At 44.4% G+C, this 12,022-nt stretch overlaps 1 protein-coding gene across 4 annotated transcripts in view; it reads right to left on the bottom strand.

The window, feature by feature from the left end:
• LOC137429581 (polypeptide N-acetylgalactosaminyltransferase 6) overlaps positions 1 to 12,022 on the bottom strand; it is an 86,353-nt gene that overhangs the window by 24,840 nt on the left and 49,491 nt on the right. For all 4 annotated transcript variants that reach the window (XM_068119600.2, XM_068119601.2, XM_068119599.2 and 1 more), the window contains 3 exons: positions 9,408 to 9,664; positions 9,009 to 9,181; positions 8,605 to 8,754 (listed from right to left, as the gene is read on the bottom strand). In XM_068119600.2, the coding sequence (XP_067975701.2) occupies positions 8,605 to 8,754; positions 9,009 to 9,181; positions 9,408 to 9,664 (580 nt within the window). The remainder of the gene's footprint in view (positions 1 to 8,604; positions 8,755 to 9,008; positions 9,182 to 9,407; positions 9,665 to 12,022) is intronic.

Genomic DNA, 12,022 nt, shown 5'->3' on the forward strand with positions numbered 1-12,022 from the left:
GTTTTGCTCGAACTCGGTAACCGCACCAGAACGGTATGACCTGGCATCATCATCATCCATGAATCATCCATCTTGTGAGGAGTGGGTGGCCAGTTCTCCTGAGTTTGTAACCTGCAGTATGAAGCCAATTGCAGACAGTTCTCCTGAGTTTGTAACCTGCAGTATGAAGCCAATTCCAGACAGTTCTCCTGAGTTTGTAACCCGCAGTATGAAGCCACTTCCAGACAGTTCCCTTCAGTTTGTAACCTGCAGTATGCAGCCATTTCCAGACAGTTCCCTTGAGTTTGTAACCTGCAGTATGAAGCCACTTCCAGACAGTTCCCTTGAGTTTGTAACCTGCAGTATGAAGCCATTTCCAGACAGTTCCCTGAGTTTGTAACCCGCAGTATGAAGCCACTTCCAGACAGTTCCCTTGAGTTTGTAACCTGCAGTATGCAGCCATTTCCAGACAGTTCCCTTGAGTTTGTAACCCGCAGTATGAAGCCACTTCCAGACAGTTCCCTGAGTTTGTAACCCGCAGTATGAAGCCACTTCCAGACAGTTCCCTTGAGTTTGTAACCCGCAGTATGAAGCCATTTCCAGACAGTTCCCTGAGTTTGTAACCTGCAGTATGAAGCCACTTCCAGACAGTTCCCTTGAGTTTGTAACCTGCAGTATGAAGCCATTTCCAGACAGTTCCCTGAGTTTGTAACCCGCAGTATGAAGCCACTTCCAGACAGTTCCCTTGAGTTTGTAACCTGCAGTATGCAGCCAATTCCAGACAGTTCCCTGAGTTTGTAACCCGCAGTATGAAGCCACTTCCAGACAGTTCCCTGAGTTTGTAACCCGCAGTATAAAGCCAATTGCAGACAGTTGTCCTGAGTTTGTAACCTGCAGTATGAAGCCAATTCCAGACAGTTCTCCTGAGTTTGTAACCCGCAGTATGAAGCCACTTCCAGACAGTTCCCTGAGTTTGTAACCCGCAGTATGAAGCCAATTCCAGACAGTTCCCTGAGTTTGTAACCCGCAGTATGAAGCCACTTCCAGACAGTTCCCTGAGTTTGTAACCCGCAGTATGAAGCCACTTCCAGACAGTTCCCTGAGTTTGTAACCCGCAGTATAAAGCCAATTGCAGACAGTTGTCCTGAGTTTGTAACCCGCAGTATGAAGCCACTTCAAGACAGTTCTCCTGAGTTTGTAACCCGCAGTATGAAGCCACTTCCAGACAGTTCCCTTGAGTTTGTAACCTGCAGTATGCAGCCATTTCCAGACAGTTCCCTTGAGTTTGTAACCTGCAGTATGAAGCCAATTCCAGACAGTTCCCTTGAGTTTGTAACCTGCAGTATAAAGCCAATTGCAGACAGTTGTCCTGAGTTTGTAACCTGCAGTATAAAGCCAATTCCAGACAGTTCTCCTGAGTTTGTAACCCGCAGTATGAAGCCACTTCCAGACAGTTCCCTTGAGTTTGTAACCTGCAGTATGCAGCCATTTCCAGACAGTTCCCTTGAGTTTGTAACCTGCAGTATGAAGCCAATTCCAGACAGTTCCCTTGAGTTTGTAACCTGCAGTATGAAGCCAATTCCAGACAGTTCCCTTGAGTTTGTAACCTGCAGTATAAAGCCAATTGCAGACAGTTCTCCTGAGTTTGTAACCTGCAGTATAAAGCCAATTCCAGACAGTTCTCCTGAGTTTGTAACCTGCAGTATAAAGCCAATTCCAGACAGTTCTCCTGAGTTTGTAACCTGCAGTATAAAGCCAATTCCAGACAGTTCTCCTGAGTTTGTAACCTGCAGTATGAAGCCACTTCCAGACAGTTCCCTTGAGTTTGTAACCCGCAGTATGAAGCTAATTCCAGACAGTTCTCCTGAGTTTGTAACCTGCAGTATGAAGCCACTTCCAGACAGTTCCCTTGAGTTTGTAACCCGCAGTATGAAGCTAATTCCAGACAGTTCCCTGAGTTTGTAACCTGCAGTATGAAGCCAATTCCAGACAGTTCCCTGAGTTTGTAACCTGCAGTATGAAGCCAATTCCAGACAGTTCTCCTGAGTTTGTAACCTACAGTATGAAGCCAATTCCACAGTTCCCCTGAGTTTGTAACCCGCAGTATGAAGCCAATTCCACAGTTCCCTCGAGTTTGTAACCCGCAGTATGAAGCCAATTCCAGACAGTTCCCCTGAGTTTCTAAGCTGCAGCATGAAGCCAATTCCAGAGGTTCCCCTGAGTTTGTAAGCTGCAGTATGAAGCCAATTCCAGATAGTTCCCCTGAGTTTGTAAGCTGCAGCATGAAGCCAATTCCAGACAGTTCCCCTGAGTTTGTAAGCTGCAGTATGAAGCAAATTCCAGACAGTTCTCCTGAGTTTGTAACCCGCAGTATGAAGCCAATTCCAGACAGTTCCCCTGAGTTTGTACCTGCAGTATGAAGCCAATTCCAGACAGTTCTCCTGAGTTTGTAACCTGCAGTATGAAGCCAATTCCACAGTTCCCCTGAGTTTGTACCTGCAGTATGAAGCCAATTCCAGACAGCTCCCCTGAGTTTGTAACCCGCAATATGAAGCCAATTCCACAGTTCCCCTGAGTTTGTAACCTGCAATATGAAGCCAATTCCACAGTTCCCCTGAGTTTGTAACCCGCAATATGAAGCCAATTCCACAGTTCCCCTGAGTTTGTAACCCGCAATATGAAGCCAATTCCACAGTTCCCCTGAGATTGTAACCTGCAGTATGAAGCCAATTCCAGAAAGTTCCCCTGAGATTGTAACCTGCATTTGAAGCCAATTCCAGACAGTTCCCCTGAGATTGTAACCTGCAGTATGAAGCCAATTCCAGACAGTTCCCCTGAGATTGTAACCTGCAGTATGAAGCCAATTCAAGACAGTTCCCCTGAGTTTGTAACCTGCAGTATGAAGCCAATTCCAGACAGTTCCCCTGAGTTTGTAACCCGCAGTATTAGGCTATCAGCTAGGGGGGTCAACCGGTACCAAATTGAGGGAGTAAGGCTAATAATGATTTTTGACAAGGTTTTTACCTCTAGAATAAGAAAATATGTGATAGCAAATTCAACGATGTAGCTAAATGTGTGTTATCACCCATTTTCAAAATGGCCGCCACTTTACATACAAAATTTAACGTTGTTGTTGTTTTGTTTGCTTTTTTTTCTGTAGGAACGGTGGTCGGAGCAACGAGCAACGGAGTAGATAGAAAGTAGATGCTATACGATTAGAATAGAAATAATAGTACACACCAAGTGATGAGGTCTACTAATTTTCCAAAATGAACAGCGCCACAGAAAGCAAAGAATGCGTTATACACATGACAAGATCGGATGACGATGATCATCTGGTGAGCCCACAAAACTACACATCTTGGTTGACATTACTGGAAGCGGCTAAGGTTAGGAACCATGAACATATCATCAATATTGCCGAGGGGCTTGAGGGCAATGAAGTGCCAGAAATATTCTACCACCGAAAATGTAGGAGCCTGTTCACCATGAAACGAGATTTAAACATGCTAAAGAGGAAAGCCAATGAAGACACTGAATCTGAAGCAGGAGGTAGCAGCGCTCCCAAAAGGCCATGTAGGAGATCATCAGTAGAGAAAAGAGTGTATGATACGGAGTGCATCTTCTGTCGCAGAGACAAGTATGTGAAGGGGTCTCATACATGTGAAAAACTTTCACAAGTTGTTCAACTCAGAGCAGATGAAAGATTGAGAGAATGTGCAATAAAGAAAAATGACAAGGATATGATAGCGCTTACCAGTAGAGATATTGTGGCAGCAGAAGCGTGTTACCATTTCTCATGCTACAGGAATTACAACAGAGAATGTATACAGCCTGAGGTTGAAGGTGCAGATGGACCCAATGACACAGATGATTTTGCACAGCACAGAGGATCGAGAAAGACACATATGCAAAACTTCTCACCTATATCAGAACAGACGTAATCCCAAACAAGACCATCATACCAGTCATGTCACTCACTGCTAAATTAGAAGAATACATGCTGTCTGATGGGATTGATTGTCTAACGCAGTCCACAAAGAAACATGTTCATAGAACGCTTGAATATGAGCTGGGGAGTTCGGTGAAGATATTTCCAGATGACAAGGGAAAGTTGGTGATGGTACCAGACAATGTATCATTGGAAGATGCTGTCTTGCAAAATCAATGTCTGCAAAGGGAACTCAAAATATGGAAAAACAAAGTGAAAGACTCCAACAAGATCATAGATCAAACATCAGTGACAATTCGTACAAAAATCAAAGACGACATGAAACCCACACCCTGGCCATACCATCCATCAGATGCTGAGGATGTAACACCTATTCCATATGAGCTGCAGCGGTTTCTCATTGGGCTGCTAACTGGAGACCCGACAAGTAAGGTTCAATCATCTAGGATAACCACCCTGGTCCAGTCATTTAGTCAGGACATGATATATGCTGTGACACGTGGAAAGCACCAACCACCAAAACATATGATGCTTTCGTACGCAGTTAAAACTCTCACTGGCAACATCGAGATCATACGCACACTGAACAAGTTCGGACATGGAGTGTCTTATGACCAGCTAGAAGAGAATGACACAGCCCTGTGTGTTGAAAAGTTAGCAACAGAACTCAACCAGCAAGTTGCTCTTCCAACATCCATCAAACCTCATATCCATACGCAGTTGGCGTGGGATAACACGCGTGGGATAACACACGTGGGTACGCGAAAGTGTGAGCTACCACGCTGCGTATGCTTGGTAAATGGACTCATGTGCACCGATATGTGTAAGCTGAAGGACTGCAATAATCGACCTTCAGATGATGATATCAACCAACCAGATACAGATGAAGATGAGGATGAGGACGATGAGGATTACTAAGCAATTATTGAATGCTTGCTCAAACCTCATGCACAATACACAAAGAAATGTGAACTGAGGTGAACTAGACCAAAACTCAGTATAGGCTAAGACTCCAAGACTCGCATCTCTCTACAGCTCCACTGAGGGTCAGTCGCTCTTCAACTAACATTGTGGCTATATATTCAACTGTTAGCTTCAGCATGCTCTAAACACAGGTATAGGGAGAAGTCATTCCACCGGTAAAATTGAAAGATAAAGTTGTGTTGAAACTTCATCTCAAACAGCACGTCAAAATGGGACCTCCGCAGCTAACAACAGCTGAAAGATGGCAGGCCATTGGTATGTGGACTGCTGGCAATTCCATGAGACAGATTGCTAACCAATTGGGACATCACCATACCAGTATTAGTCGTTTGATAAGAAAGTATCAACAAACAAATGATGTGAAGGACAGGCCTCGTACAGGAAGACCTCGCTGTACCACCCAAAGAGAGGATAGAGCTCTTTCCAGACTGGTTAGACTTCGTCCGTTTGCAACAAGCAATGCCCTTAAGAGAGCGTGGTTACCTAATCGACGATTCTCGCTGAAGACTCTTCGGAATCGCCTGCATTCTGCTGGGTATTACGCTCGGAGACCTATCAGACGTCCACTGCTTACAAGACAGCACAAGTAAGCTCGGTTGGAGTGGTGTCGAGCACGGAGACGATTGAACTTAGCCAACTGGAGGAAAGTGCATTGGTCTGACGAAAGTCGCTTTCTGTTATTCCATACTGATGGAAGAGCACGTGCTCAAAGACACATTATGGAGCAGGTTCCGTTTGGTGGAGGCTCCATAATGATATGGGGATATCTGTCCCATGACTAAGTTGGAGCTTGTGACAGTTAGAGGCAATGTTAATGGTGAACGGTATCGAGAAGAAATCTTGAACAGAATTGTTGTTCCTCATTTTGACGATCACCCATTGCTAACCAGGCCTATCTATCTTCATGGACGACAACGCCAGACCCCATAGAGCCCGTGCAGTTATTGATTTCCTTCAGCAAGAAGCAGTCACCACACTACCATGGCCAGCAAGAACCCCAGATCTTAACCCAATCGAGCATGTATGGGATTTTCTGGGTATCCGAGTACGTCGGAGGGAACCTCCTGTACAGAACTTGCATGAACTTGAGCAGGCTTTGCATGAAGAATGGAACAGACTGCCACAGCGCCACATTCAACGTCTCGTTCAATCAATGAGAAGACGTGTTGTGGCAGTGATCCAAGCTAATGGTGGTTACACTCGATATTGACTGTGGCGGTGCTTACAGAGGCTATTGATGGTCATCTATTGATTTGGCACCAAACTTTAGTTTTTGGCCCCTGTAACATGTTGCATTATTGGTTTACACTGAAACTTTTGTCAAGCATGATTTTGGACCAAAAACGCCCTTTTGCGAATGGCCTTGTTACAATCACATTAAACAGGAATGTGTCACCCAATTTTGTTCTCTTCATTGCGTTCCAACATCTGGACAAAATGTTGCACAAGATTACCCTACACCGCAACGAAAAGGTGCAAAAATTCATTGATACATTTCCACTATGTCGAAAATACGTGGTGGTGCGATACTTTTTTCCATGTGTATACTTGCAAATCTACTGAATGCCAGTTATTTTCGTGCATATTTTGTGCATAAAGTTGTTGCTATGATGGCAGCCATTTTGTGAAATTGGGCGCCATATTGGATTCTATCTTCTTGGATTAAAGTTCAGATGATGTATTTCATACTTTAAGAGAGTTGTAAAGTCTTAAACATCTCAAAACGCAATGCTATTTGTTACAAATTCCTACAAGAATATGAAACATGGTGTTTTTAATAGAAAAACATGCATTTTGGCGGCCATTTTGAAAATGAGGTGATAACACCCATTTAGCTACATGGTTGAATTTGCTATCACATATTTTCATATTCTAGGGGTAAAGACCTATCCAAAAATCAATATTAGGCTTACTCCCTCATTTTGGTACCAATGGACCCTATTTTGGGGGTCTGGCTGATGGCCTATATGAAGCCAATTCCAGACAGTTCCCCTGAGATTGTAACCTGCAGTATGAAGCCAATTCCACAGTTCCCCAGAGATTGTAACCCGCAGTATGACGCCAATTCCAGACAGTTCTCGTTGATAACCGCCAAAGGAGATTCCATTCATGCTGCAACATTGTGCTCGTGGTAAATGGCACACATCTGACACACCTGATCAGAGCTGCATTTTCGATGTTAAACGTCATCCTTAGCCAGAGAGATCAACGTGTGTGTTTAACATCAGTGGTTTGTTGATGTTTTTGGACCAATCTGCTGATAAGTCCAATGGAACCTAAGTTTATACCCAATTTCACTGTAGGACATCCCAGCATTGTTAATGCCAATACTTTGTCATATTTTGGCCTCAACGAGTCTTACACAGTGCATAGGAACACAGTCTGCCAATGGAAGTATGCAATTATATTGTTACCTTCTCCAATCGTTGACCAGGTGAAAGTGACTTTTTTCAAGTTGATGCTCCTATTTTTTTTTCGAGTTGATGTTGATGAAGGTTGATTTCAAGTTGATGATGTTGATTTTTCAAGTTGATGCTCCTACGGTGCCGTACGTGAAGCATGTGCAAAATTGCCTCAGTCTCGGGATGAAAGGAAACCAGCCTGTGCAAGAGGAGTTCTTTCATTCATGTTTGAAAGAAAATTTGAATTCGATTCAATTTTCTTTTTCTTTCCGCAAACAGTATTTTGAGGCATGCTTAACTTCTGTCCACCTGTATATGATATTTAATGATCTCTGTGCAAATATTGCCGACATGAATCCATGTGGTTTCCTTCCATTGACACTTCCTGCCAGTTCTTCACTTCGCGGGCTCCTCGTGACCTTGTAACGGGATCAGTCATATTTACATCCTACTCTCTTCACTTTTAGGTCATTCAGTTGTAGCTTGCAGGCAATTGTCATGGTAACTTCATGCCTATCAGGGGATGCTCTTCATCCTTGGAATTCTCATCAAGTCTCAAGACATTTCACATGAACCCAGACATGATTTTGTTATTCATCTATAATTACATTTGACACACCTGATCCTGATCCTGATCACTTGCCCAACAACCTCAGTTATGGAGTGTGCAGACGCAGGGGTTTTGACAGAAAACCTGATGGGAAAGTGGAGTTTTCTAGGTGAATTGCTGCTAAAACATTTAGGAATAACAACTATCGCTAAACTCAGAAGTGACTCATTCAAGTTCCAATTTTCTTTCATCAATCCACTCTGAAAACTTTTGGCCCTGAGTCAATTTTGCTTCATCCAAAGTCACCAATCTTGCTGCTCATCTGAACCAACTTTTCTGCACCCTCGCTGTTTTGGATTCACTCATGCACACAAAGCACCTGTCTGCCGGTTGCATCACATCCGGAGGCACGGCTATGGCGTTGATGCAGTGGCCCTACTCCCTACATATCAAAGGAGGAACTTATAATTAGGCAACTCCTTTCAAAAGGAACTATTGGATCCACAACACCTGCCAACTAATGTTATCATATGAGACTGCCAGCTCAAACATCCCCTCGTAAGGAGAGCGTACTTATCGATACAAAGCCCTACCTGCAAAGCACCAGGGTGACAGTTTAGTGGTGAGCCAGGAATCAAACTCGGTAGTAAGCGGTGCTACAATAACACAAGTAAATGCCAAAGTGCATGTCTTACAGATTCTCTAAAGCAAATGTTTCTCAATTCCCGATCACTTACAGTGGGCATCCAGGAAGGTCAACACCTCCCCCGTGGCCACACTTGCTCCCAGAAGGCGAGCCGATGTTAATCCTTTCCTCTCCTTCTGACGCAAAACTTTCACCATCTCCAGGGGCTTGAAGTGTTCATCCAACTTATCCTTCAGCTCATCTACGACACAATCAGGATGTCCGATAACACACGTGTCGTGCCAACGTCCCGGCCGTGCCAACAAGTGCTGAGCACCCCAGCCGATCAGACCCAAAACCTTATCAGCAACAACATTAGCATCAAGGGAAGTAGACCCCCATATAAATTCAGCTCTTCCATGAGTCTCAATCTCTGTAAGAGAAGAATATCATTTTTTAAAAGGTACTTGAGTTTGATTTATCGGGTGAAGTTGGTGGATCCAGGTCATGGCCCACCGTGTGTGCTCGCATCGTCCACAAGCAGGAGCTCCCTGAGCAGTAGAGCCGGTGCGGTATGCAGAACACTGTACACTGTTCGCAAAAGTGTAGACCAGGCCTCATTGTGAAAGACGACGACGACGCTGGTTGAAGGAAGCGCTGGGCAGCGCTGAAAACGCTGTTCTGCACACCTAAAATAGAGGTTGGTTACAGATAAATATCATTCCATGTTATCAGTGATGCAAATGTCTGAGGAGTTTCATCACTGCCTTTTCATGATCATCTGACCTTCAAAAATACACTTCTAGGTACTCATTCAAAGGTCTCCACTCTCCAGCAATCTATCCAATTCTCGAATCGTAACAGCCATCCTTTAAATATCGATGCAATAATCATGAGGGATTTTGAACTTCTCACTCTGGGGGTCTAGTGTCGGCGCCTAGGTCTCGGTGCAGCGAGATGTGCTCGCTGGCGAAGGCGTTGAAGCAGTGCCGAGCGAATTCCTGCTCCATCCTCGAGTGCTCCGTGGCGCTCAGGTGGCCTAACCGCAGCGCGTGACCATGTGCACCTGGCGCACCAAACTCTAACCGCGGGCGGGCCAGCACCGGCTGCAGCTCACGGGCCGAGTAGAAACGGGGCTCGCAAGGCTCACGCGGTGCGGCTGCCAACACCGCCTGTCGGCAGAACATTCAAGGGCAGGACAGGTAAAACGGATAGATTTTTAGTGGGATAGACAGGATGCTGTAATTAAAATACAATCGAGGATGATGTCAAAAACAGAAGATATTCTCCTTTCCTCTGAAATTGGCTCCACCAGGCTGAATCAAAGTGCACAAAGGGTTAAATAATGTGATTTGTGCTGTGTCGACATTTATTAAACAGTGCGTTTAGCAATCCAACAAAGGTGGGGAGAAGTTAAACGGATCATACAGTTAGAATAATCATGGTAAAAAGGAGCAATAAAGGAATGGGGTAAGTGGTGAATGAATCTCATGTTATTCGTTGGACCATTTTCTGGACCATTTCAAGAAGCTCTTCATATAATAGATCTTGTCAGTTTAAAATTGTTAACAAAGTTGGTTCTCAATGTGCTGCTCCTCTCAAGAACCCGGTCTTTGTGTTCCCAGGATCGCGGCCACCATGTCCCAAGTATGTCCGAGCTATGATTTCAATTACAATCATCAAGTACAATGTATAATAATAACTTAGTCATGTAAAAACACCAAACAAGGTAGTCCGAAGACTGAAATTTGTATCGTTTACATTGTAAAGGAAAATAGAAAGCATCTAAAAATGCAAAGCTCGTCCATGTCCGTTTGTATTCAGACGTCTTCTCCTTCTGCATGCTCAAAATAACGAAAACAGTTTTTAAAAAATACAAAATGAAAATTGATTTATGCAGCCTTGACCTCTTTAAAAAAAAAAAAATCAGCTTCTAACTTTTAATTGGTGAAACAATTCTGACACAATATGCAAATTCTTTAAATTTCAGATAAATCTGGTGAAAATTGGTGATTTTACACAAACTTGACCTTTGACCTAAAAAAATTCAGCATCCCGCTTTTGATTGGTGAACCAATTCAGTGACCTAATATGCAAATTCTTTAAATTTCAGGCCAAATTGGATGAAAATTGATGATTTTATGAGACGATGACCTTTGACCTTTTAACAAAAATATTAATTTGTCCTCTCCATATTGTCATAATAAAGCTTTAGTTGAAATTTGATACCAATAGTTGAAACGGTAAAAAGGCGCGCACGCATGCACGCACGCATGCACGCACGCACGCACGCACGCACACACACACACGTTCCTGCTGTGCAGGGGAGGGCTGAATGATAATAATAATACATGATAAATCTTTATTGTCCCATATTCAGGGAAATTATTATTTGGTGACACCGTAAGTTGACCATCATAAAACATAAAACACAAAGGGAATAAGAAAACTAAATAAAAAGATATAAAATATAAATTAAATATAAAACTAGAAAGCCACTCAGTAGAGCGCATACTCCCGCCGTGGATCAAGTTGGAATAATACTGCTGCGGTTTTGAGATTGTACATATGACTTCAATAAATGCTAAAGGTTTGCCCCTCATAGTTAGTTCCACGAGCAACACGTAGGCCCACTTGTAGTATTAGTTATGTCATAGTATGTGTAAGTATAGGCCATTTCCCCTATTAATATCTGTGTTGTGTAAAGACATGAGATTAGGTCCCGTTCATTTTGCGTCCACCCTCCAATTCCAGCTCAATGGGCGGAATCTATCCCATTTGGTTGTCCCTAGTCGAGTTAACACGAGGCAGAGCCTCAAAAGCCAAAGGAGGGTTGAGATCGGCCACAGCGGTAGGGGGACGGTAAGGGTCATCAACCAATCAGGGCTTGGGCGGCATGGCGTAGGAGGGCGTGGCAGAGAACGTCTGGTGAGTTCGGGAAGGTTCGTGGGGCGGGGCTATATAAGCCCACGCGAAAAGCCCTCGAAAGGACTTTTACAGCGAGCGCATATCGAAAGGACTGGACTTAACGGGGCGAGCACATTGTGAGCACTTGTTGGAGCGCATCGAAAAGGACTTGTGGAGAGAACTTCGTTGCGATAGCACTTTGAGGATTTGAGGACTCGCTCGCTTTGAGGCTTTGAACTGTAACTCGCCATATTACGTACGCGCCAGAGGGGAAGAAGAAGAGGCGTTGGCGGTAAGAGTACGCGGCCACAGCCAAACGCGCCGGTGGCGAATAGCGAGTATTCCAGTCACGCGAGTAAACGCGGCCATAGCCGCCAGTGATTAACCGCCAACCACACCAGAGCCCACCCCCTACCGTTCGCCCCAAGATAACCCTCTCCGTCCAAACGGCGCGCTAAGAGCTCCTGCCTTCTCCTGGATCCATCTGCACAGGACGAGCCGGAGACCGGAGGAAGCTGCACAAGAGCCATCCCTGGACGTGCGGACCATCATCCTGCAGCTGCAATCCCTGTGTGAGTGTGAGTGAAACGGGCCCGTAGTCTTTTGGGTATTAAGTAAGACTG

The sequence above is a fragment of the Myxine glutinosa genome, chromosome 6 (assembly GCF_964187855.1).
Source record: "Myxine glutinosa chromosome 6, kmMyxGlut1.1, whole genome shotgun sequence".
NCBI classification, from domain to species: Eukaryota; Metazoa; Chordata; class Myxini; order Myxiniformes; family Myxinidae; genus Myxine; species Myxine glutinosa.